Below are 27735 nucleotides of genomic sequence, written 5' to 3'. Positions count from 1 at the left end.
TGAACCCAATTTAGGGCAGTGGCAACGTCAGCCCTTGTGAACAAATAAATGTTCTCCAGTGCTGCCTGAGCAAGCAAGAGTCATGCAGTTGTGCCCTGAAGCTGCCATCCGCGTGAGCCAGGCAGTACCTCTCCAAAACACTGCGAGGCAACCAACTGCTTCCCCACCTGAATATGAAGATGAAGAGCATGAGAAGCATGCAGAAGGTGGCTACGTTGTCCATAGTCTTCATCAGCACCACAAGCTGGCGGCGCAGTGCAGGCATGAACCGCACCAGCTTCAGCACCCGCAGGAGACGGAAAGTCCTCAGCACAGAGAGGCCCCCGTCCGCCTGGCCAATGATCTCCCAGATGCTGTGGCCCAGCACAGGGAGTGCCAGGGACAAAAAGACAGACAAATGAACGAACAAAAGAAAGAGAGAGAGAAAGAGAGAGAGGAATAACAATGCTAATCCAAGTTTTTACCTCTGCATTGGCAGCCAGTATAAAGGGGTCAGATTAAAAAAAAAATAAAAATCTGTTTGAGCAAGTTCTAATTAGAAGTGCATCTATACTGGCTTATACTTCAGTGTAGAAAGCTGCATTTCTCCCTTAAGAACACAAACATGTTGCAGGAAGGGGGAAAGGATGGCAGCATTAAATTCCAGCAAGACAAGTTCTTCTATCATGCATTAAACCTTTGTAGCACCCTTAATTTGTTAATTTTTCAAATTATTCACAGCTAATATTTGCTATGCTTTTCCAAGGCTATTGCAATTTCCTCCATTCTACAAGGGAGAGAACTGAGGGGCAAAAATGCTGTGCTGCTTGGCTAGGGTCACGAGGTGTTGGAAACACCTGCTTTTCCAAAACCTTGGCTTTGTGCATCTGCTCAGCTCCCCCTAGTATTGCTGTCACATTTTTATTATTTTTTTTTAAAAAGGCAAATGAAAATGTGCAAGCTCTGTGGCACCCTTTTCTATCTGTATTTCAGTCAATCCCCAAGGCTCTTGTCACCTGATGATGACGATGATACTGTCAAAGATGTTGTAGGGGTTGCGGAGGTAATCGAAGAGACCAAAAGCTGCAAGTTTCAGGATCATCTCCAGGGCAAACATGCTTGTAAAGACAACATTGCTGATCTCCAAGATGTTGGTCAATTCCTCTGGCTGGAGAGAAGGCAAATTCAGAGAGTCAGAACTGTAAGAGCCCTGAAATTATGGGAAATAGAATGCCAGCATTCCCAGGTGACAAGCTTTATAGGGAGCTGTGAAGCTCCCATGAGTGAGATTAGAGTGGAGCTGGATGGAACCACTTGCACTCCAATTCCTTTGCAGATTTACTGCCTTCATCACACATTATGTCCTAGCAAATACTTTTATTAGAGGGAGTCAGTGGCCTTACTGCCATTCATACAGCCAAGGCTGACCAAGTATCTCCCATATCCCACTCCCTACCCTGGTCTCCCAGCTAAAAGCAGCTTTACTTTGTGCAGAGAACTTGAGTATTTTTTGAAGCAGGGCAAAAGAGGTTTATCTGTGGTTAACCTCTTTCTTCTAGGATTTCTTTCTCTGAGGTATCCACAGGTAGCTGGACAAATTTTTTGCTGAAATTCTGAAAACATTTGAATGACAGCAAACCAGTTCCCCATCATCCTCTTAGCCACACTGCGCTTTTCTCCGCCTTTCCCCTCTGTTTCTTCCAGTCCCCATTTTTCTCTCCCCCACTCCCCACCTAATCCTTGACATGCATCAGTTTTCCAGTCTTGCTCCAGCAGTCTTTTCTCATCCCTCTGTCCTCAGAGAGGTCTCAATAATTACCCAACTGAATGTCAGACTGGATGAATAAGACAACAGCATTGAGGGGCACACTGCTAACACCTACCTGTAAGGAACAGCAGGACAAGATGAGGAAAAGAGAAATGTGGACAGCAAGAGGAGAAAGGCAGATGCATAAGGTGAAAACTTCCACGAGTGACACAAGATGACTGTGTTGAAAGAATGAAAAAAAAAAAAAAAAGGCAATCTGACCCTGCCTAAGGTGTATTTCTTTTTTTTTTTTCTGTTGAATCTCTGACACATCTTTTAGCCCCAGTGACACAGCTTTCTCCAGCAGAAACCAATGTGTTTGTGCATATGAGAGAAAGTGTTTTAATGATTCCATCAGTGGAACAAGTCTGAGTGTCCTGGTTTGAGCCAGGATGAAGCCAATTTTTCTTTTTACTGATTTTTTTTTCCTTCAGTAAGCTTTCTTGTAACTAGCAACAGTGTGTTCTGCTAGGCTGATAAGACAGTGGAATGTTTTTCTAACTACTGAGGCTTCAAGGCCGCACCTGCACTCTGCCGGCTCAGACACTATGGGGAGATCTGTGACCCCCCCGTAGGAGGCTGAGTTAGACAGACAGCAAAATTGGCCAAAGATATTCCATTCCATATATCTACGTAAGCTCAAAGGAAGGTCAGAGATCGCAGAAGACAGCTTCCTTCCTTCTTCTTCTTCCCTTCTCTTCCGTCCATGGCCGGCATCCGGGGAGGACTCTGTTCATCCATCATCGTCGACCCTTAGGCTTGAGATCTCCTGACCCCCATAACTCTCTCTCTCCAGCAGCAGCTCCGGGATTCCTCAGGACTCTTCCCAGTTCAGGGAAGTGCTGTGGGAGTTGCTGGGGTGGGGGGAGGCGAGACGTTTTTTTGCCCATACCTGAATATATCTGTATATAATTGTATATATTTTCTTGTATTATTCATTAGTGTTTTAATTAAAGCTGTGTAGTTTAGTTTTCAATCCAGCCAAGTCTCTCTCTTTTTCTCTCTCTCCTTCCCTACCTGGGTGGGAGGGGGAGGGGATCGAGAGCATTGTTGTCGGACCTGAGTCAAACGGTGACACTGAGCAAATTAAATTACATTTCCTTTTGTTTTCTGAATTAATGACTTTTTCTTCAGTGTGTGCAGCCTTGGAAACTTCTCTGACAAGGTCAGGAAAGGGACTAGACTGTTTCCTCAGGAATGATCAAATATTTCTTCAGAGGGAGACAGAGGCTGTGTTGATGTCATTGATGAGGGATGCCAGGATCTTGCAATCCCCTGTGAAATGGAGGCATTACCTGCACTGAATTTGGGAAGGACTCATCTGCTTAAAGCACCTCTCACCAAGGGACTAGGACTGCAACCGACCTAGCAGCAAGGGTGTAGCATGGCTACCACCTGGCTGTAGCATGCTGCTTGCCATCACATTCCCAATCAGCAACTGGTGGGGACCTGCTCCAGGTGAAGATGTGCCACCTGCCCAAGTGAAGGGACAAGGCACAACAGCTCCAGGACACTTCTTCGAGGCTCTTCTGGCCCAAATTTCCATGTTTACCTTGTGGCAGGTATGTCCTACTTCAGACAAGGTTACATATTTTATGTTTAACCTAGTGTGCCACTGAGCCCCAGCTCCAACCTTTCTAGGTGAGTCTGACCCAGGCTCTGGTAGCAGGCAGTGCTGCTCTCCATGTTTGGACACTCATGTTGAAAAGATGGCTGAAGACTCCCCTCTTCCTTCACATTGCTCTGAGCTGTGCCTGACCACAAGGCCACTATTTTAAGCATCACATAAAGTGGATGGGGACAAGAATACTGCAAAAGTCTGTTGTTCAGGGCAAGAGGACAGACACTCCTGGCACTGTGAAAACAAAACAGTGAGTCCCTGTAGGTCAGAGCAAATACTTTCACCATGAACTCAACATTAGTGTCTACTAGGAAGGGGACTCATGGTCTCTCCCCCTGGACTACAAAATTGCTGTTTTTCTGAAGCTTTGTATTGGCTGTGCCTGTTACTTATTCAGCTGGTGGAAGGGGAAAGAATGTAGTTCTGGGTCTGACGCTCCCCTGAAGCTGTGGGCTGCTTTAACCCCTGCTCTGGGAGACCTAAGGGCCCAGATCCTCCCAGGTGAGCAGATGGGCTGAAAAGTGCTTCTCACACCTGCAGCTTCCTTCACCCTTTGCTAATTTCTTACATTCCTTGTTGCAGCTTTTTACTGTAATACTCAATTTTTTTACAATCAGAAAAGGGGAGATAGCTCAATTTCCATCCATAATTACATTTCAACAACAAAACCATCCAGAAAATGAGGGGAAAAGAAGGGGAGATAAGAGAGAAGAAAGAGAAAGAATGAACAAGTGGACATGGGAAGGTAAAGATGAAGATCATCACTTCATGGAGAGCCAGGCAATAATAACACTTGCAGGGAGCATGAGGTCCATATGCTAAACAGAGATGCCAATTTCAGCCTGAATCAAATTATTATGTCAGTGAGAAAAAGGAATGTGAAGAAGAGACAAGCTATGATGCTGGATTATCCTCCTCTCTGCTGTCCACATGCTCTCTCTTGTGCTGTCATAGGCAGCAATTGATGTCTGAAAAGCTGTGCCTGTATCTCAGTTTTGGAAAAGGTCACCTGTTCCCCAGTCTCTCCTTCCCTCCCTGACATCTGTTTCTCTAGTCAAGCCTCCACCTGTTAATCTTTTTCTAATGGCCCATCAATCAGCCCCAGCAAAGTATCCTTCCTAGAGAGAAGTAGGAAAGACTGGGCAAGGAAAGGAAAGAGAGATGAGCAGAGAGAAAGGCAGTGAAAGAGAAATCAAGGAAAAAAAAGCTGAAAAAAAAAAGCAATTTAAAGTAAAATAAAGAAGAAGTAGAGAAGGAGAGATTTTTAAAAATGGAGTAGGAAAAAAGGCTGGGGAGGGAAGAGCAACACAAAGGAATAAAGTCAGGGGGAAAAAAAAAATAATGAAAAACTGAGAGAAGCAAGTCAGAGGGAATCACTCACTGGCTAAAGGCAGATCCTGCATCACAGCCATTTCTGGGGATACAGATAATTCAGCAGAGTGCAAAGAGTCATCAGCTGGGAGTGGAGCTGCAGAGTGGAGGGGGGGGGGGCTGTGTCCTGTGTGGGGATGCCCTCGCATCTGGGGCAGTGTGGCCATGAGTGACAGTGGACAGTGCTGATGGCTAGGACAAGACTAGTGGGGAAGGGACTCTCTCTGGCCAGGGTAGTGTGAACTTTATGAAGGGGGCAAGCAAACAGGAAAAAATGTTGTTCTCTCCTTTTCTTCCTATTGACACACAGGACCCCCAACATAATGGACGTGTTACCTCACAGTTGTGAGAGCTCCCACAGGCAACTCTCAGGCATTTATCATCAAAACCATTAGCAAGATTTTCTCCTCCCAGGCCACCCAGTTTTACCCAGAAACTGTAAACTGGAGTGTCCACAAGGAAAGGCCTGAACTCAAGGCTGTTTTAGTCCAACCACAACCCAGGAACACCAGAAATCTCCCCAGAAGTGGTCTGCTCATACTGCCAAGCCAGGACAGACTGATTTATCCATCACATCAGGACAGAAACTTGAACAAAGCTGTGGAAGCTGAGTATTGGGGTGAGAAGCATGGCTTGCAGGGGAGAAAGATCCCAGGGGGCAATGCATGCCCAGAGCCAGAATTTTAACCAGACTGGTTCACCTTCTCTGCATACGGCTCTCTTTCTAAATGCATGAAACTACCTAATTCACACCTTCATGGCACAAAGTCCTTAATTCCTAACAGCACAGGTCAAATACTAAGACTGAAACGTACAATTCAGATCTACTTCAGAGTTCTTGCCTTGTGATGAGAAACTACAGTGGGGTAACAGAGGGCAGTGGCTCAGCTTTTTTCCCATTTTCAGTTTCTTACTAACATTGGAGTTCTTATGTCAGATTAGACTGAAAACATAATTAGTCCAGTATCTGACAGCAGCCAGAAATTCTTGCACTACAGACAAGGTTAAGAATAAGCAGACCACCAAGCTCCTGCAGAAGTTTCTCCTCAACAGGAGTAAATGTGCAGCTGTCTAGAAACTGAAAAGTAGTTTATGTCATCTACGCAGAGCAGCCCTACCAAAACATACCTGCACATCACTACCTCTGAGAACATGAGAGAAATATTCCATAGAGAGGTTTCTCCAGCCTGTCCATTTTTACTCACCATTTTGAAGTTGCTTGACAATAGTCAAGAGTCATAGAAATCAGCCATGGGACATATCAGCCAGCTTTGGCTTACACTAATCACCACCTCACAAGCAATGCAGGATTTCCTGATGTTTTGTTATATTCTAGTTTTGCAAGACCGAAGTAACGTGTTTTCATCTACCACCCCAGGGAGACTGTTCCATCATTTACTAAATGTCAGTATGATGAGCTGGCTTGGACATTTCCTGAATGTCTCTGGCAAGCAGCAAATAGTAAAAAGAGAAGCAATAACTGTAAAATATGAACTTGTGGATGCAATAAATGCTGGTATAAAGGGAAATCACACAGACTAAGGGATATAAAGGTACTGATCCACAGGGCTGGTGTAGTTAGGAAACAAGAGATCATCTCTTGATCCACACAAGGCAGACCTCATAAAGTATTGATGTGATGTGCCACGGAATACTGTAAACAGATACTAGAGAAGAAGTTACTCAGCAATTGTCTTATTGGCTGCTAATGGGAAAGAAGCTTGAGTCCAACAGGCCATTTGAGAAATCTATGAGAAAGACAGCCTGGGACACTCAATTGGGAGCAGCTTTTCAACCTCATGCTGAATAAGAGAGAAAAGGAAGAAGCACCAGATTCTCTGTGAGTATTAAAACATTAAGCCTCTTAAAAGGATCCTTCTGGATAGTCACAAGCATCTAATATCTTCATTTTCTACACTGGATTTTAAAAATAGGCACTTCCAAGTAGAAGCAAATCTGAAGAACTGCAAAAACTATTTCAAGCAGGACAAAGCTTGCTATGGTGGATTTTGGCTTGTGCAATGTCACAGCAATATCTGAAGGCCTAATACTGAGGCTATTACATGGTATAATGCACACTGATGGATTTGAATAAACTTATCTATTTACAAGTGATAACCTGTGATAAGCTTAGGGATTAAAAATGACTCATAGCAGTGCAGATCATATAGGGATGTATAAGCAGGTGGGAAGCTATCTTGGTCATACAAAATAGGACAGGACAAGGGACACAGGACAAGCTACACAAAGCTGAATTCCAAGGTGATTTGGATCTGAGTAAAGTAGTTTGAGTTGTAAGGTTAAGTAAAAAAAAAATAATTAAAAAAAAATTGTAAATATCAAACCCCAAATTGTAACAAACAAGTAACTTTGATTCATGTTTTCCTTTCTGTTGGTCAAGGCTCAGGACTGGAAAGTGAGACTCGCACACGGGCTCTGTCCCCCAGGTTCCTGTGTTTCTGAGCCTGAACCTTGTGCATGGCTCCTGCAGCCTCTCTCACCCTTTAACCTGATGACTGCTGGGTCCTTTGGTCAGAGAGCCAACTGACATGTTTATAGTCCATGAAAAAGTGAAGCAGCAAGGAGCTGATGGACGTGCCATGAGCTGCTCAAACCTGTGACACCTTCACACATTACAGACAGACACATCCCCAGAGAGTGTCTGGGGTTGTGATCTCCTATGCACCAGAAAAGAAAAGCTCAAGAGGTCCCTATATACATTAGCTGTGGGCCAGGAGACATTCATACGAGGAAGCAGCTGAAGGAACAGAAGCTATTTCAGTCATGGGATGGCGTCACCCTGCAAATCATAGATCACTGTGGACAGGGGGGGTTTGCTGGGTATCATTCACTGCAAATTTATGTTTCTGGGGGGAAAACAACAGGAGAAAGGGAAAGGAAGGAGAGAAAAGGAGGTGATGAAGAAGCAGTCTGAGATAGACTGATTCCATGGCTTGAGGAAAACTGAAAGGGAGCAAAGGGAAGTGCAAATGCCTGGGTGCTTTTGAGTTAACTGCTGACTGAAATGGACCTGGAATTCATGGTATGGTCTGAATATTTTAAGTTTTTAAAATCTTCTTGTGCCAGAGAAACAAGATTCAGCAAATATATTTTAAACAGGCTGCACTACATTTTTCAGTTACAATCAATTCTGCTGACATGTCTTTCCAGTAGACACAGCATGCAGGGTCATAAGCTTTTCCTAGCTACTTATAGATAAAAAGTGATAGCATAACTTTAAGGATGTGTCATTAATAGCCTGCTACTAGAAACCCTGAGGCTGCAGGCACATCCCACTCTGCTGTGGGCTGTACAAACACAGCAGAGGCGGTCTAGAAGGGCTTAAATCTGCTCACACAATAGCCAGAACATGAGAGTGAATTCTCTACCTCCAGCTCTAATATTCTTCTGTTAAACTCTTAATTCACACTGTCTCCAATGAACTAAAATGAACAATAGCTCTCCATGCTTGATGCTCACATCTTTAAAACATCAGTGGGCAGTTTTCGTATTGTCCTGGGTTTCAGCCCTTAGTCATCTCTCTGGTACGTGATAAATACATCGCTCTTTTTTATCTGGTTTCATGAGTCAACCCTTCCAGCCTCTTCTTCATTCTCCTCTCCTCTGAGCTTCAGCCAGTATTTTTCTGGTACCAAACTATCCAGTGCAGTTTCGCACTCTGGGATCAAATTAAGTCTACCCATCTTCATATCAGAAACTATCTGGGCTTTGAAAAATGGTCTAATGCTTGGTATGTGGGTGGGATGCAGACATTTGAGGCTTCAAATACTGTCTAAGACACTGTTCTGCCTTAATCACGAATTTAAGATACCTTGAGTCTCAAGATATCTCCATGCAGATACAGCGCAGGACAAACTTGAATGCCTTGCATGCACCAGACTCACAGTCTGTCCCTTTGCTGCCTGAGACTGTGCTCAGGACTAGATTTCACCTTGGCTCCAAAGCTTCAACACAGGCAGCATTTCAGTAGTGGAGTGATCTCTTATTTTTGTGATCTGGGCAAACACATGGAGTGAATGATGGTCACATTCAGACTGGTGGCAGAGGTCTGAGACATGGATGTACAGCATGGACTCGTTTAACATGAAGTGCAGCAGAGCTGCCAGACAGCAGTGCAGATTCAAGTAATGGGGTTTTTAACACCTTCTGAAGCTGGTTCTGCACATCACAAAGTAGACACAGCCCCTTTCACAGCTATAAAATGAGGGCACCCAATCCTTCTCCATCTCACAGGTCTGTCATTAGGATAAAGTGCACTGCTGATTCAGAGCTGCCTGCTAATTGTTGGCATGAAAGTCAAATCTGTGCCCAGTAATGCTGGGCTGGTCTGACCTGTCTATCACTTGTTGTCAGGGCTAATAAAAGGCTCAAGCCATCTGAGCCCCCAGAATGCCTGGAGATGGGAGGTGGTATTTTTCCTAGCCTTCTTGTGTAGGTAGACTGTGCTCAGGCATCTCTTAATTAAGCTGAAAAAGAAAGCTGATGGATTTGAATTGAGATGCTGGTGAAGTGCCTGTGACATCCCCAGAGGGCACATTAAATTAACCAAACAGACTAAGGATTCAGTAAACTAATGAAGAGAGAAATGAGAGAGAGAGAGATGAGGAAGATGGAAGAGATGAAGGTGAAGGAAAGAGAAGCAGATGAAGTAGAAGACAGGGTAAAAACCAAAACCAAACCAAAAAAAAACAACAACAACAAAAAAAATCAACACTAAAAACAGAAGGATGAAAGTGAGCAGGGAGGAAAAGAGGGATTGAAAGGAGGTGAGAAGAAAATAAATGAAAGCAGTGAAAGTGATTAAGCGCAGGGATAAGGAAGAGAAGAATCTGCAAGATCCTGAGGCTTTCTCCAAAGCTGTGCTGGGATCAACCGTGATGCAGCCTTGGGTCCAAATTGCTCAATCTCTGCCTCCACCAAGTTTCATCAGCTGTTTATCAAGGCTGTAACCCTGAGCAGGGTTCACCAGTCCCCACTGCCCACCCTATGCCATGAAGTGCCTTACCTGCTCATGGTGCTCGATGCCCATGCTGATAGTGTTCACTAGGATTGCAATCATGATCCCACGATTGAAGTATTTGCTGTCCACAATCCCTCGAAGCTTGACCCTCACTTCTCGCCACATATCACTGCAGAGCTTCAGCCGTCCACCTTCTTCCACCTCCTCCTCCTCCTTCTCCAGTGCTGAGGCATCCTGGTCCTCTCTGCTGTCCTCTCCCTCCTCTTCACTGGTTCCTCCATCCACCTGGTCTGAGTCAGCACTACCCAGGACAGAGAGCCTTCGGGATGGTTCTTGCTCCCCACTACGGCATCGGGGGCAGTTGGTGGGATCAGAGGTTGCTGTCATAGCAATGGGCTGGACTAAGCCCTGAGAAGGGCAGTTAAGAGAGTTGTGCTGCTGGCAAAGCCCTGGGGAGAGAAATGAGCATGCTCAAAGGAGAAGGCTTTGAAAAAGACATTGAAACTGGGCAGCTGTTTGGCTTCCAGGTTCTTAGACAGGACAGCTGGGCTTTTTAGCTGTAAGGATCGTTAAACACTAGCACATCATCTCAAGGGCAGCAACAAAAGCTGTTGCCATTGAGGGCTTTACACTGACAGACTGGCTGGGTCACCAAAAGGCATAGTGCTGTTCAACTGCCAGTGATTAGGCTCAATGGGGGCTCACGTCCATCAGAGGAAGAACTGTTTTGTCTGATGCAGGAGTAACAGCTTGAGACTCAGAAGCTTGTGTTAAGTGGGAACCAGGGGAAAAACAATTGCAAGGGCTGCTTTTGGCCTGAACTGCTACAGGTGGAGTCCAGGAAAACACATGCTGAGCTGAGCTCTCTAAATTAGGGATGCTACTTCAGCAAAGCATCTCAAGAAGCCACAAAAAGTAGTGTAAGAACAGTTCCTTCTGATAGTCTGTGTGCTCTGAAGCAGAACTGGAAGATCAAATGGACACTGGGGGAATGAAGCAATTAATTCATTAACACAGTGCGTGAAGCCTGCGGAAACTTTTCTCCCAGCAAGTAGAGAAAAAGAAAGACTAAGCATGCAACACCAGCTGAAGGAAAATTTGATTTTTGCTTGTTAATGGAAGTATAACTTAGGAAAGGCATTAGCAGGTAGTTAACACTAACTCTATAAAACCATTTTTACAGTCACTTTTCAGGCCAGGAATCAAAGTTAATTGGCCATCCATAAAAACTGGCATCCACTGCCCTTCCATATCAAACTGACTTCTTCATTATTGCTCCCTTGGTTCAGGAGACACCCTGTTACAATTCTAGTCCCTTTCCCTCTCTCTTGAAGTCTCACAGTAACTCAGTTTGGGAGGAGACTTTTGGGGGACTTGCTATATCAATGAGTTCAATCCTTAGTGCCACTCCATCACATGCCCCTAATACTTCTTTCTCCCAAATGGCTATCAGCACCCTGCTATACCACACCTGGAGATCTTTACCATCTTCAGCCAGTGCCTTTAATATTATCCCAGTACGGTCTCTGGGTTTCAGACACAGGTTTCTCATGTTCCTTGCTGGTCACCCCTGTTTGTCCTGGTTTGAGGCAGGATCTAGCCAATTTTGTTTTTACTGATAAATTTATTTTTTTTTCCCCTTCAGTGAACTTTCTTTTAATGCCAAAATGTTTATAATTACTGCTGAGAGACCAAGGACACTCTGCTCTGCTTGTCAGATCTGATGCTTCAGATGCTAAAGGAACAGAAGAGTCGTATCTACAACCCTCCTGTAGGGAGGAGTGGACTAGACAGATGGCAAATTGGCCAAATAAATTACTCAATCCCATATATACGTCACTCTTGGTATAAATTCAGGGATCACGGATGTCAAGCCCCTTTTCCTTCCTCTTCCTTTCATAGCTGGCATCCAGGAAGGACTCTGTGTACTCATCTCCTTTGAACCCCAGGCCCATGTGTTCCTGACCCCTGTACATCTGCCCTCAGCTCCTCTCAGTCTTGTCATTATCTCAGGAAGTGGTTCAGGACTTTTTCAGGACTGTTCCATCTCAGGAGAATATACTGGGAGTTGCTGGGGGTGGGAGGAGGTGATAGGAGTTTTGCACATTCCTGAACATATTTGTATATATTTATACATATTTTTATTTAACAATAGTATTTAATTAAACTTATTTAATTTAGTTTTCAATCCAGAAGCCTCTCTCCTAAATCTCTTTCCTTTCCCAATCTGAGTGGGAGAAGGAGAGGATAGAGAGCATTGTTGCTGTTTGATGGCTGATCCCGAGTCAAACCATGATATTCCCATTCTTGCTGGTCATCCCCACCTTGTTGGCCTGGTGGTGTTGGCCACGGCCCCACGCTCAATGGCCAAGGTTAATTCTAATTCAGTGCCTTGTAGGCACGGGTCCTTTGACAAGCTGGCACATGGAGATGCTCCCAGTTACTCTCCCATTTCCACCTTTACCCAAGCAATCCTTACTGTCACGCCTCTGGCTCTTCTGGCTCGCGCCTCGCCCGGCATCGCTCGGCCCTGCGTGGCCCTGGCGCCGGCTCTGTATGCTGTTGTACAGCCCGAGGGTGCGGCGCTTGGCTTTGCGCAGGATGTGGCAGACGTATTGGAAGATCTCCTCATAGCAGTCTCCTGGCTCCATGTAGCTGGCAACAGTGCTGGAGGAGAGGTACCGAGCCCGCTGCTCCTGCATCAGCTGGTGCTCCCGCTGCTTGGTCTCTGAGAACTGTGTGGCGATGACCACCAGGCACAGGTTAATCATGAAGAAGGAGCCCACCTAGTAGCAAAGAAGAAGAAGGGGCAGTCAGTGTCTGCACGAGGAAGAACATGTGGGAGGGAGAAGGTAAGAGAGGAGAGGAGGGGAGAGGGAGAGGAGAGGGACTTGGAGGCAGCCAGAGGAACCGGAACCAGTCTCCACACAGAGATGGGATTTCAGAGAAAGCCAGGGTTGGCTGAGCTTGTTTTTGAGATCTCACTTGATGTAATGTCCATGCAGGATTCTGAGCTCTGAACTGAAATTCAGGAAACACAAGCCTGCTTTTTGGCAGGCTTTGGGACATTTAGCAAGTAATTTAGAAGTTACCTGCAAAGGGTTTGATGAAAACTGGACTTTTTCTTTTCCCCTCCTTTGTGTTAAACAGAACATGGGAGATAGGGGACTAGTTTGGTAGTTCTGTTATTTTCCCCTTTGCTTGCCCTTTTACTACTGCAAAAATCATACTCTGTCATTTATGGTCTACAACACTTGAAGGAGGACATGTCAGTATTCTCAGAACACTGAATTTATTTCTACCATTTAGACCTTAATTCACCCTACAGGGAGATGGCAGTTCACTGAAATGAATGAGCTCTTCAAATCAAAGAGGAATTTACAAAAACTAATGACTTTGAGAGGGACACCAAATACTGTCTGGCAAAAAGTCCTCCCTTGATAAATTTCTATTCTTCTGATCCTTCTGATACATTATATTGACACATTACATTAACCCTTACTTTATTTGTCCTCTGGCCTAGGTAGGCTTTCCATTTCAAATGCAAAAAGAACCACAACCCACTCCACCAACTTCTTAGAAACAAAACAAAATGCCCAAGTTCTTCCTATTCTCTACACAGAACCCAAAATTATTCTCCATACAGAAGCCAAAAAGTCTACCAGGCTTATTTTACATCTTGAAGATTCCTTTCCCTCAGCTTTCCTATCTGTAAAATGGAGCAAATATTTCCTGGTGCTGAGAGATCTGGAGGTAAAAATCTCACTGTCAGTGTCATATATTGTGAAATTACAGATGAATCGCCAGTAGGAGAGCTATCCATTACACTTAGGATAAAACCTGGGCTTCAATATGAGGAGAATTTCATACATAAAAGGGCTGGTAACAACGTTCAAAATAATTCTCAAAAGCTGTGAGGCCTTGATTGTTGCCTACTCCCTGTAGAGCTGTAAGTGGCAATAGAGCACTGATAAAATGCAGAGTCTGATCTCTGATCAAGGATCATACATCTGTGCTGCTCTGAAATGGACTCCGTGGGGCAGCCCTCGGGAGGAGAGGAACCACCAGCTCAAGATTTCTTCTTCCCCTGAACCAGGGAGCAACCCTGTGAAGGGACATCCTCGTACTCTGTTCGTCCTGTACAAACCCACACAGAACCCAATCTCACCTCCCTGTCTCTCCTTTCCAAGCATACAGCTTTGACACAGAGCTGGATCCAGTCCTTCTCCTGTCCTCACACATGTATCCTCCCCCATATAACCTTCCAAGCAAAGGGGAAAGGGCAAGCAAAGGTGGCAACAACCAAACCCCAATCCCTCTGCACGGAAAACATTGAGTTTTTTTCAGCATGTACCCCAACTTGTTTTTTCTACCCAAGCAGCCTTCCCCTTAGTACACTGCCCCTGCCACTCCCCCACCAGCTTGCTCCCTTGGTTGTCCCCTTCTCTTGCACACAGATGCCCAGCAGCTCTGTCTGGAGGCTGAGTCTGTCTGGAGTACAGTATATCTCAGTATTTCAAAGGGGAGGTGTCCCTGATAGCATTTGAAAAAGCCTTTGAAATATGAAGCCCTTCCCAACTGTATTTAGCATAAGGACAATAAATCATCTCAAAATAAAGGGGTTTTATTTTTTTTTCTCCTCCTCTCAGCACCCTTCAAAGCTGTTCTAATTCTGTTTCTCTTCATCACTGAACCCTTCTTTTCCCTCTCCTCCCACCTATTTTCATCCTATTTTCCCTTCAGCTTCTGTATGTGGCCTTGAAAATTAAATTGATGCCTCGTTCAGATTCCTTTGCGTTCCCTCAAGATTTCCCCTAGCCCATGATGTCTTGCCTGCTTTCACTGATGAAAATATGACTGGGAATCCAAATTCTTCTCCAATGCACTCTCCTGCCTCCTTCCCCCTCAGCACCACATGCCACTCAGGCAGGTTTGTCCATTCAGCTATTTCCCTCAGCTTGCCCTAAGTGAAGCAGGGCTGGAAGCTGGACACCAGCTGTGGGTGCATTTCTGGAATCCTAATTGTGACACTGCCTGGTAGTCTTCAATTTCCAACAAGCCCATAAAGAGTAAACTATTAAGACTTGCAACACCTTCCCTCTAGGTTACAAGCAGGATCACACTGTGAGTCTGGGGTTGAATCCATAGGGGAGTTTAGGTTTCACATAACAAAGCCATGTCCCCACAAGCATTGTTTGCTGTGATGTCCCATCAGGTGACCAAAAAGGGGAGGAGTGAGAGGACTGAACATGGTTACTAGCTGCCAAGCCTTAAACCTCCAACCTATGAACGCTAAAGGCAAAACAAATGAGCTTTTTTAATCCAGAAGATGACAGACAAGTCCATAAACTCTACGGCTCTGCCAAGCTTGACACTTTCTCCCAGCTAGCAGAAGGACAGAAAGGGTCCCAGATGGCTCATAATCGAGCAATCCATTGCCGCAAGCTGAGCAGAGAGACCAAAAGTGTCTGGCATGGAGTCAGACAAAGCATCTGACAGAGGCAGAAGGAGATTGTTGATCAAAAGCACCCCAACACATTCAGCCCTGAGACTGAGCTGTACTTTGATTAAGCAAATTCTGGCCTTGTTCAGCCCAAGGTTCAATTCCTGTCTCTGCAATATCTAATAAAATCTGGTAGTGCTGGACATGCTGACTTACTTGCCCATTTTTTTATTGTTTATGCCTGGATATCCAGCTTGTCTTCTGAAGCCCACGTACGTAAGCCCAGAGCACTTCAAGGATACCACTGAATGCTGCAATGTGTATGCCAGCATGAGAGTTCAGAAGAGCTTTCTCTAGTCCAGGAGCCACACAAGTGGCCAAGTAGCTGGAGAGGTGAAGGAAGAAACAGGTGGACCTCAAGCAGGAAGATTCAAATGAGACACTGACCCAAGAGGTGAAAACAATCTTTCCTTCACATCACCTCCCTGAACTCTGGAAGACGGGGAAGCTATTTACAATTTTCTGAATACATAAAATGCTTTTACTAGGTTGTTCTGCAAGGCCAGTCTGAGTGCCAGGGTCAGCCAGCACTCTTCCCCTCTGCAGACGCCATCTATGCAGGAGTCCTAACCATAGGAATATATCCAGGTGGTGGAGCCTTCTTCCTGCTGGATGAGCAGGAACAGGTAATGCCCTTTTAAAGGTGTTTGAAAATATCTCTGTGAGGGAAGGAGAAGGCATGGATGAAAGCATAGCACTAGAGAAGAGGCTGCAAAGATCCAGCCCCAGAAGAGTACGTTTGAGCCAAGGCTAGGATGTATGTGGAAAAGCAGAGAGTCAGGGCTTGAAGTATGATTGTCAAAGCAATCCTGCTTAGAAACCCAGGTCTTTCAACCATGGAGAAGGGGGGAAGGATAAAGACTGGAAAGACTTGAAGAGGGATCACCATTTCTGTAAGAAGACGCAGCAGGACAACAAAACCAAGAGATAGCAAGTTCACGCTGTGGTGTTGCTATGTGCTGCAAAAGTTGCATTACACATGCACAGAAGGTAATAGAAATGTTAGGTACTTTTTTGGTGTAACTCCATCAATGGCAAAAGAATTATCTCATCTAGCTCCTTTGTTCTGAGCAGTCCCCAGAGTAAGCTGAGCTCCATGTGCTCCTGTGTTATATGGAAATAAACCTACAGGGCTTTGGCAAATGAGGAGGGAGTGCCAAGAAATGTCAGTGACACTACTGTAAAATCTCAGGTGGAGTGTTTAATTGAGGGTCTTCAACAACTGCAAATTCAGAGACATATTTGAGTGACTGGGAATCCACATGAGCTGAGCCAGCACTAGAAGGATGCTCCTGTTTAGAAGCAAAAAATATACTGACAGAATCTATGTAGTTCGGAGCAGGGGGTGAGGGGTAGTTTTTGGAAATGGTCATCAGTAGACAGGCATGCCCACCCCACTGGTTAGACACTGTCTCTGCACAGCCCTTCCTGGCTATGGGAGAGATTAAGTCTGAGACAAGGAGTAAATTCTGTGCACACTGTACAAATCTGGGCACCCTTACCATGCTGCTGAAAGTGGAAATGCAAGTAGCTACTGAGTATCTACTACATGGTAGGAGATCTGAACAAACTCTACAAATTCTATGGGAAATAATTGCTTTCTGAACTCACAAAAAGTGGTGGATATTCAGTTTGTCTTTGAGAACAGAGGTGGTGGGGAATTCTTCTCCTATCCTATGCAATCATACCTCTGCAACCATCTCTCCTTGGGACTCTCCAGCCTCAAAATAAAAGCAGCATTCCTTGAGGTGAATTTCACCTCTGCTGTCCTGGCTCATGCTTCAGCCCACAGGGCTCCTTGTCTTTCCCTTGTGAAGGCAGAAGGCAGGGAGAAATCAAGGGTATCACAGAGATTCTGCATTTTTTTAAGTTCTCTGACCTGAACGGACCAGTAGATATTTTTGTGCCATTCCCTTATATGTACAGGCTGCAATAATTCTCCCAGAAACTGGATTAAGGTTTGTTTGCTCTCAAATCACTGCATATCAATTTGAATTTAAACTATATCCTGTGTCAGGTGAGTCTATTAATGCTACTGGGTGACTGCTTCTAGAGATGCTATTTCTAGGAGGGCAAGGCCAAATAGGACAAGAAGTAGATGGAGAGCAGAGTCTTAGCCAGGTCCATTCAGCAGCCCATCTAAATGCATGTAGGCCTTGGAAAAACCCATGGAGGTCCTTACTGGCTAAGCAACCTAGAACTGAAGTGCCCCTACTGTGTACAGATTTTATACTTCCCATAATCCATTCCATGTCTTTCCCTTCTACTCAGCCTTGGTCCCCCTGTAGAAAAAGTGCAAGAGAATTCATAAAAACAAAATCCTTCCTTGTTAGAAAGGATATTCCCTCCAAGAAAACGCATTTATGTGTGGGAGGCTTGAGGAATGGAAGAGGCAACGGCATCACGTTTCTCACCTGTCTTTCCAGACACTGACTACAAATGTCCTTACAGCAAAGTAACCTTGAAACTTCACTTGTATGAATCTATGGGGCTTATAAACTGCTTATTAAGTTCTCATCACGGACACACTTCTCTCTTTCCATCCCCAACAGCCACAATTGATCTTACACAGACAGTTTATGTTGGACTGCTGACACTTTCAGAGCAGCAGCTCCTTTTTGTTCACGGTGAGGAAGTAATTCAGGGTGACAGACCCTGAATCTGACAAAATCTGAGACCCTGAATCTGCGAAATTCAGGTGCTGCCAAAAGCCATAAAGCATGGCTCAAGAATTACTTGAAAGCTTAAAATGTATAAAGAGACTGAGTAGGAGGGCAGAAGGAGAAATGGTTTTCTGTACTTTTGAGCCTACTGGTTTGGGGAATTTACTTGGAGAGATCTGCAGATGGGAACATTATCTTGCACTCCATTGTGCATAGGGTTACGTATATCTCTAGGAACCAATCCTGAGCATAGTTTTTGAGTGAAAGAGAATAACTAGGTTGACAATCATGCCATCCTGTCAATGACTCTTGATGAAAGTCAACCAACTGGGCTACTCAGAATCCCAGAAGAAATTCAGGGAAACTAATTTGCTTCTCTGGTATCTGTGCTGACCTAACACCTGTTTTTGTAGGCTCTTAGCTTGCGATGCTGGCAGTCATAAAGCCTTATACTTACGATTATCAGCAAGATAAAGTAGATAAAATTGTAGAAGGAATGGGCATCCATCACATAGTACATGATCTCCACCCACCCTTCCAGTGTGATCACCTGCAAAGACAAACAACAAGAGAAACAAAGGAAGCAGGCTTTCAAAGTTCACTTCTCAGTGTATACAGGCAGATACTGGCAGAGCTGTTGCAACCCAAGGTAAGTGAGAAACAATTCAAGGAGGCCAAATTTCCATTCCAGAAAATCAGCATGGTCCTACTTGGTGACACTGGCATACTGTCAAAGCCTGTGAGATCATGCTAGCTCACAGCAGGAATATTTAATTAAAATAGTTCATTTCCCTGGGTCGCAGTGGGTGAAAACCTGCAGCAGGTTTCTGTGCCCCTTGGACTGGACACTGCGTACAGCCGGTGGAAAAGAAAAAAGGCACGGATTTCAGCTCCCATCTGCAACATGTGCTGGGAATAAAAAAAATAGAATAAATAGACTTATTTGCTATAGTGATATGGATTGACGGGAAAGCTGATACAAGTCAGCCTGGAGGGTGTAGCTCATTTCAGCCAGGGCCTGAAACAGCTCTGGGTCCCTCACTGTCTTCAAGAAGACTGTGGTGTGCACTCTGTCTCTCCTGCCAGAGTAGTTACCAGGCCCTTTTCTCTCTGCAGCTGCCTCACACCCTGCAGAAACCTTCATGGGAGCACAGAAAGATTGAGTTGGAAAAAAAGAAAAAAATAGCTCGAGCCTTGTTGGGAGGCTAACGTGGTCTTACCTGAAATATCACAATCCAGGCATACCCGATGTTGTCAAAGTTGATGGCACCCTTGTGTGGGTTGGCATTGCCTGTACGGCACACGTTGTAGTACTGGTTCCAGTTGACACACATGCCACTGATGTTGAACTCTTGCCGGACTGAGTTGTAGTAATAGTAATCATCCTTGTCCAAACAACATTCATGGCCTCGCTCTTTCATTGGGGGTATCTCATGACAGCCCATAATTCCATTGTCTCCTGACAGTGAGCAGATGAAGGGCATCTCATCGTCTTCCTCAGGCTGGTAATAAGGGGGCAGGACAATGTCACCTTGTCTGCAAGAATAAAAAAAACACAGTTATAAAGCTGCTGTGACAGACAGTTTCTCATCAGTGACACTGGTGGAGCTGGGAGATCCCATCCTGACATAGGGATGGAACTGGGTAAGGGATTTCCAGGTTTATTGCTTCAGGAGAAGGGAATGGCAGGCAAGATTCCTGGAAAACACTAAATTTCCAGGGTGAGTCCCCATTTTTCAGAGCTTTGCCTGCTATGAGATCACTCCAAGCTAAATTACACAATTTGATTGCATGGAGATGAAGAAAAGCTGGAAAGCAGAGATCTACATTCTGATCACTCTCTCCATTAGCATCAAAGCTAAATCAGATGCAGTGATATTAAGGAAGTTCATCAGGCTTCACTGTGATGTGCTCATGTATGTAACCATTGATAGACATGTTTTATAACATTTGGCAGTGAATCTTCTATACTTCTAAAAAAAAATAATCCAGTTCATGCATAATTACAGCTGCACAGTTGTACAGCTAAGCCTTAAAATCAAGAAATGCAAAGTTAAAATTGACTTAACTTTGACTCCTCCTTGACAGTTGGCATTGTGGGTGCAATGTTTCATGGCAAGTTCACATGCTTTTATCCAAATAATGCAAGCACCTTCCAAATGCATGAATAATTAAAATAATCTATGCTTGCCTAGCTGGAGACAAGCTAATAATCAGGAGAGTGAAAGGTGGATCTGGTGCGTTCCTTGCAGTGCTACAATCCACAACTTCCAGAGTGCAGGCATGTAGACTTTTTCACTAAGTGTCATTGGAAGAGGGAGGTGTTGATGAAAAAGGAAAGAGAGAAAGTGTCTGATTCTAAACTAAGCTGCACTAAACCACAAAGATCTGTTGTAACACATCCACATCATTGGTCAACTGGGTGCCTGGAGAATTAATTTCTCTAGTAATGGACTGCTAAAGATTTTTTAGTATCTGTCACTTTGCAGGCTGTGGCCTCAATTCGCTTGGTTACATCAACTCCGAATGGATGTAATTACACTACATTAAAGCAGTACTACCCCTGATTTACATAAAGGACAATCATCCTAAACATTCATTTTCCCCCAAGGAATATATAAACACAGTAAATGGCTGCTTTAAGCAGCTCCTACTCTCCAACACTGCTGCTGTTCTGCAGATTGTATTTTCACACTTTTTTTTTTTTCCCAATTTGAGATGATCTAAAGCTTCAGAATTGTTTAATCAGTCTAAACTGATCTACATCTTTAGGGTTTTTTTAAGCAGTCTAAACTGACAGGATGTCTGGGATTAGTATATGGTTTTAAGAAGACATTTTAAAGCCTGAGATCTGCTAAAGCCAGAAAGTCAACAGGACTAGCTGTGCCCTGGAACTGGTTCTCTGCTTCCCAGGAGGGTAATCAGGCAGGAGCTCTTCCATCCCACTGCCTCTGGATAGGAGGAGAATCATGCTCTGCCAGCTCCTCCCTGACCTAATCGTCCCAGAATAAACCTCAGACACCTGTAATTGACCCCTGTGTGGCTCCAGGCTCACTCTACCAGAACTGTACCCACATTTCCCCATGTTTGGTTGTTTGTTGTTGTTTTTCTCATTCAAGCAGCTGTTTTTCACTTTCAGCTGCTCTCATAACCCAGCTGCGGGTCACCTCTCCCAACAGCCCTCTGTCACCTCACCATGGCACCTCCTGATGTTTTCCAAACATCTCCCTGTGTCCTTCCTCTGGAGATAAAGCACTACTATCAGAACTGTGACCTCAGCTCCATCTCAGAGGTGCCAAAGATGTCCCTGGAAGCATCAGGCAGCACTGTGGCTTTCTGTAATATTCCTCAGGTTGTTATTTTTGAAGAGGGAGCAAGTTCAAAAGAAAGAGGTCATGGCTGGTATTTCAGTTTCAGCTCTTTTTGGGAGTAGGAGCAGTATCTTGAATCCCTGGGCATGCCTGGAGGAGGCAGCTATGCTAACCTGTGCTTTGGCCAAATCCAAATGAGTCCACGTGGACCACAACAAAAGATTAAAATCAGCTGCCTTTGCCCTCCCTCCCTTTCCATTGTGAGGCACAGCCAATACTCTGCACACTGTCACCCTACAGCTTTTGAGGAAGTGATACACAGAGAGCCAGGCAGCAGGAGACAAGAGAGCAGGGAAGGGGAAAGAGAAGTGTCCCTGGAAGAAAGGAAGGAGACACAATCTCCCAGGCACTCACATTGTGAAATTCTCCTCCAAGAAGCAGCGGTTGCGGAGCAGCCCAGCCCACAGCTGCACTCCGATGATGCCGAAGATGAAGAAGACAAAGAAGCAGAGAAGAAGGACGTTTCCCAGCATGGGCAAGGTGTCCAGGAGCAAGTTCACAAGGATGCGCATGCCTGCAAGGAGGAGAAGAGAACCAGAAGGAGCAAGAGTGAGATGGAGGGACAGAGAAAGGGGAGAAAAGGAACAGAAGAAGAAGGAAAGGAAAGTTTAAGTGACACACAAACACCCCAAAAAAAGCCACATGAAGATAAAAGCAGTGTGTCAGAAATTAATTACTGCCCAAATCTGGCTAGACTTATGATTGTTCCACTTCCTCTACTGACAAGCAGCCGGCAGAGCTGCTGTGATGCTATGATCTCTCAATCCCAGGCCTCTGTCTGCAGCAGGAAAAGTAAAAGGTACCATCAGCTACCTCATTAATATTTCTCCTTCCCCCTTCCCTCCAGAAAGGCAATGGAATGGCAACTCTGTTCCGAACGTGCACTGCATCTCTGTGGTCCCATCCTTAGATGGGCGAGACTGAAAGTCATCCCAGTTCAAAAACTGCATGCTGCAAACTGTGAGAATTGCATCCATGGACCAAGGCCAGCCTGCCTACAGGGAGATACCTCTCCAGCACACACAACTTGGCATAAATTGGTTTTCTCAGTGACAGTATCAGCAGGGGACAGCCACAGAGACCACACTCTCCACTGTTGGCTAGTCCTCCCTCCCCAAAGGGCTGGAGCACACAAGTAGCAGACACAGCCTGAAATGCTGTTGGCACAGCACATCTGGGCAGTGCAAATGTTTCAGAAAACCTTTTTTTAATTACTTCTAATTATCTAATGAATTATTTCTGTGGTTTTACTTCTCCCCTAGCTCTTCAGCTCATGCAGCCACAAAAGCAGGGATAAAGATAGGCTCACTTCTCCAGGAAGCTGGTGACTTTTCCTCCAGGGATGGCAAAAGTCTTAAAAACCTTCTGTGCATTACTATACCACCTTTACCCCTGCACAGACCTCAAGCAGTCATCTCTCCTTGCCTCTACACAGGTCCTTCCCCTGGAGGCCCAGGAAGTTCCTTCACTGAAGATGTTCCATGTAGGCCAGCAAATAATTAGCTAATTAGGTATTTATAGCCAGTTCATTACTTCAGATGGCAGTGGAAGGGGAAAGAGGAGGGGAAGACAAGATTAGGATTCTCTGACAGCCCTTTGAGGCACAAGCTAATCCCCCTTGTGTGCCCAGCATCAAGTAATTAGCCACAAGATGCTGTGTGTTACGGTCTATCTCTATTCCCTGCATTGCCTACTCTGTGGAGAAGGGAGGGAAGTGCTGCCTGCAGGGACACACAGGCATGGGATGTCCACACAGTGAAGGGAGAGGGAAAAGGGTGGCTGGTGTAGGACATTGGAGTGGTTTAGCTCAGGAGGGAATGTTCTGGGGACAGATGGAGGTGGGGGAGAGACAGGAGTGGTATTTGCAGGCAGGTGATGTGTAGGAAGGAGAAGATGCTTAACGATGGCTACATGAGATCATGAAGAACTAGGAATGATGGCATTAGCTCTAAGGCCAGGCTGTGGAGCAGCAGCTAAGCCCTGTTGCCTGACTGCCCAGCTGCATCACTAGTCACCAGTGAAGGCAGTTTCTTGACATCACATCAGTCACTCAGCAGTGCAGGGCTGCAGCTCCAGCCCTTTGCTGGGGATTATGGATATGCCATGAGTCACTCTGAGTTTTCTGACCTATCACTGCACAAAGCCCAACAGCCCAGGCACAGTGCCCTGCTGCCTGCCACTGTGACCTGCCAGGCTCTGGTGCAACGTTTGGCTTTAAGGCCACACACCTTCACTGCAGTGCAGTGTGTTCCCAGCATTAACACTGCTTCACAGCACGAGCTCAGTAGTTCTCATAAACTGCCCTGGTCAGTACACGAGGGAGAGCCAAGTGGCACTGGAAGCTGTGCCAGCAGCCCTGCAAGGTTGAGGGGATATTTTTCAGATCAATGGATGCCAGCTCCATCTCAGAGCAGAAGTAGTGGGAAGAATGAGACTGCCCTTACACTGAAACGCAGAACAGGTAGAACAGTCATCCTCACCAGAATTTTGCAGACAATGTGCTTGTTGGGTCAGAATTTGCAAAAATGTATTTTGCCCAAGTTTCAAGGGAAGACAAGTGACTTGCAAAACTTGCCTGCTTTTTCATTGGAAATTTTGTGCCTACCCATACGTTCTCCATCCTCTCACAGGAGGTACTGATAGTACAGAACTGTGCTATCCATAGCTCCAGATTCATAGCCATTACCCTCATGACAGGCCCTCTCAAATACCTTGGCCTACAATCCAAGAAGCAGCAGGTGACCCCATGTAAAGCAGGTGGCCACCAGGCAGGTGGCCCCAGCACTTGGTGTCTTTTCCACATCACAAAGAATTTCAGCTCTGGTGGATTCAGTCCCTAATTAAACCAAATTTTTATTTTTTAAAAATCTTTGGGTTGAACAGAGTTATTCTTCTCTGCACATTGCTGTGGTCTTGTAGATATGTAGATTGGCTCTTCCAAAAGCAATAATGCTGAAGATACACCCACCCAAACATAAATTGCAATTCTCCCATGGGCCAACCACCTCTAAGGAAAACCCATCACTTCACTTTGCACAATGCCTCTTTTGCTTGCTGCCCTAAACCACAAAGCAATTGCTCTGGAAACTCGTTTTTCACCAGAGGCACCAGTTTTCCATCAAATGGACCTCCTCTGCTGAGTTCAGCCAGTTAGCGGAGGTATTTCAACTACTACTTCTATACAGATGAAAGACACAGTGTAAATAGCTCAGTACCTATGTCCTTTTCATTGTCTCCCCTGTTGCAAAATACATGCCATAGTCCCTGAGCCTCATCCTATACCATGGCATTTTGGCAGTGCCCCTTCTGCACCTCTGCCAGACCCTGTGGGCACTTTGGGGGGCAAGCCCTTGCAGCCTCCCCATCCCCTCCTGAGCCAGCAGCTCTGCGTGGGTCTGTCCACAGCTGGGCTTTGCAGTCCCCTGGGCCCAGGAAGGGACAGACTGGTCCAGCAGTCACACTAAGGCATCCGATGCAGGTCTCCAAGGAAGGACCTTACTGCAGGTGTCTGAACACTTTCACGGAAGAAGGGGATGAGTCCTACTCAGGCAGGACCCGGAGAGAAGTGTGTTTTGGGGTCTGTACAGCCTGACTGGGAGCAGGGTGCAAACAGTCCCTAGCTTCTCAAGCGTTCACGAGATGTCAGAGGAAAATGGAGAAAGGCTGAAAAGCCTAAGATAGAGGGTGATGATTTACTGCACACCCTGGTGGCTGAGATAACAAGGCAAAGCAGCTGCAGGGCAATGGAAATGAGCAGGCAGTATATTTGGAAGTGCTGCTTGGGGAGCATCCTGTCCTGTAGAATTGGGATGCCTCTCCTTTCCAAGGGGCCTTCGCCAGATAAGACCCCATCCACAGCAGTATGGGTGCATCTTGCATGACAACTTCTGGAAGGTGCTGGAAAGCTGGTTCTTCAGCAAAGCTCTGTTGCTGCCTCCTTCCTACGTTCCAGCACCTCTGCCTGCTCCTCTTCCTTCTCTGTCTCACTGTGCCTACATCTCTCTGCCTCTACACTGCTACACAGCATCTGTGCGCACATCTCCCTGCCTCCCTCCCCACCACTGCCTTTCCTCACATCCTCATTTATCCTTTACCATCAGCAGAGCAGAAGCCATGCTGGCTCACAGCAAGGAGGGAATATGAAAGGGACAATGACCTTTTCTGAAGCAACCTTTGAAAAAAGAAGATGTTCCCTGAGAAGAAAAAGGAAGAGGGGCTGGGCAGTCTGGAGAAAGGACAGGGAGGGAGAGCACTGACGAAGAAACATTCAGCAACCAAACAGGCTCCCAGGGCATCAAATATGAAAAGGTTCTGCTCTTCAAGGGGAAGAAAAGCTAGAAACATTAAATATTCATGAGTGCCAGGTGTGGACTCTGAAAGGCCTTTTCTCTTCCCCACTCACCCTCACGAGGAGACCAGGGGAAAAGAGGAAAAGAAATGGCATTGGCTGTGGGCATCCAAAGAAAGATCCTCTCAAAACCATGCTCAGATAATGCTTCTGTGCTGCTTACCCAAGTGCTTGGGCAAGTGGTGGGGAAGGGTGCTCAACGTGATCTCCCCAGCAGGGCTACTTCTGGTAGGATATCATGCATGAGTAAAGCCACGAGCCCAGCAGGGATGTGTTCACTGCTCCAACACAGCAGTGGAGGTTGCAGGGGTGAGAAAGTACATTGCAGGGATGAAAAGCAGCAGGAGGGTGACAGAAGTGCTGGGGAGTGAGCTGTCAGAGGGAAGCACGGGACTGAGCAAAGCCAGAAGACAACGCAGAGTCATGGAACTCCCTCCTGAGTTCGGGCAAAACAAATCCTCTGCCTCACCCCAGCAGGACCCAGAGGCTTTTCCTGACAAATTCTGAAGATGTTACAGTGACTGTAGCTCCCTCCAGACACTTGCCATCAACCTTGATTAGCCTGGCCATCACAGCTAAGCAGACTCGTTTGGCATGTGCTGGGTAAGCATGGACACAGTGGCCAGCAGCTGGAGCAGGGCTGGGAGGAGGCCAGCTCCAGGCCACTGGAGCCAGATGCACAGTGCAGGTGTGCCTGGCCACTTACCTCCACCTGTCCCTGCCTGGCATCACTCTATCACTTCACCTTCTTTCCCCTACCTCTTTCAAAGAGTGAGGACCAGGAGCTGAGCTGATTCACTCCCTAAAACTAATCACTCCATGACCTGAATAGCGGGCTAGCTCAGGAGAGGGTTAGAAACCCTGATCTTTCTGCTTTCTTACACCTCACCCTCCTCCTAGGCTTTCGAGTCCTCCCCAGCTCTACAGTGAGGGACAAAGCTAATGCATGCAGAGTCAAAAGAAGATAGCAGTTTGAGGTAATCATTCCCTTGCTTTGAGTAAAACAGATGGAAAATAACATAATTCTTCAGCACCAAGCTTAATCTGCATCATGGGCCAAGCCACCAATTGTTATTTTAACTGGAGCAAAAGCAAATCTCTTCCCCATCAGCACTTGTGACTCTAGCTGGCATGGCATTTTGCAGAGTGCAGAGACTGAAGCATCATTCTGTCCCTCAGCCAGGTCGCTTGTCCAAGCGTGCCTTCTTTCCTTCCTCCCCTGCCCCAGGACACATGGCAGTCTACCCAGCTGGCATGGGGTTGGCAGGATTTTCCTGCACATGCTCCTTTACAGGAATTTTCAGGACTGAGGAACCATTCCAGCAGATGGATTGTATTTCTGCAGAAAGCACACAAAGAGAGATGCACCTTTTTTTGTCACCCTCCTCCTAGGCTTTCGAGTCCTCCCCAGCTCTACAGTGAGGGACAAAGCTAATGCATGCAGAGTCAAAAGAAGATAGCAGTTTGAGGTAATCATTCCCTTGCTTTGAGTAAAACAGATGGAAAATAACATAATTCTTCAGCACCAAGCTTAATCTGCATCATGGGCCAAGCCACCAATTGTTATTTTAACTGGAGCAAAAGCAAATCTCTTCCCCATCAGCACTTGTGACTCTAGCTGGCATGGCATTTTGCAGAGTGCAGAGACTGAAGCATCATTCTGTCCCTCAGCCAGGTCGCTTGTCCAAGCGTGCCTTCTTTCCTTCCTCCCCTGCCCCAGGACACATGGCAGTCTACCCAGCTGGCATGGGGTTGGCAGGATTTTCCTGCACATGCTCCTTTACAGGAATTTTCAGGACTGAGGAACCATTCCAGCAGATGGATAGTATTTCTGCAGAAAGCACACAAAGAGAGATGCACCTTTTTTTCCAGCCAACCCCTGTAGTTAAAATAATCTCAGCTTGTGTGCACTGTGAAAGCTGGTGCTCCAACTTGTGGCCCTCATCACTGGCCTCTTGCTGATTCCCGGGTTTAGCTGTCATTTCACACATTGCATTAATTTGTATCAGCTAAAATGCGGGGCCAAACTGCTGCAAAGAGAAACCAATCAGCTGTGCATGCAACACTGCCAAGTTCATTGTTACAACCCAC

The 27735-nt window shown here is 45.8% G+C and overlaps 1 protein-coding gene across 1 annotated transcript in view; it reads right to left on the bottom strand.

Moving 5' to 3' along the window:
- The window catches only part of CACNA1I (calcium channel, voltage-dependent, T type, alpha 1I subunit), a gene marked incomplete at its 3' end in the record, with an annotated part of 168391 nt that overhangs the window by 29492 nt on the left and 111164 nt on the right, over positions 1-27735 (bottom strand). The window contains exons 5-11 of the mRNA XM_010006851.1: positions 21651-21810; positions 19146-19461; positions 18383-18475; positions 12239-12545; positions 9805-10208; positions 996-1147; positions 168-353 (exon numbers count right to left, since the gene is read on the bottom strand). Coding sequence (XP_010005153.1) covers positions 168-353; positions 996-1147; positions 9805-10208; positions 12239-12545; positions 18383-18475; positions 19146-19461; positions 21651-21810 — 1618 coding nt within the window. The remainder of the gene's footprint in view (positions 1-167; positions 354-995; positions 1148-9804; positions 10209-12238; positions 12546-18382; positions 18476-19145; positions 19462-21650; positions 21811-27735) is intronic.

This window comes from Chaetura pelagica, unplaced genomic scaffold (genome assembly GCF_000747805.2).
Source record: "Chaetura pelagica isolate M959 unplaced genomic scaffold, ChaPel_1.0 scaffold530, whole genome shotgun sequence".
Lineage (NCBI taxonomy): Eukaryota > Metazoa > Chordata > Aves > Apodiformes > Apodidae > Chaetura > Chaetura pelagica.
Note: the sequence above shows the minus strand (reverse complement) of the source record. Positions and strands in the feature narration are given on the sequence as shown.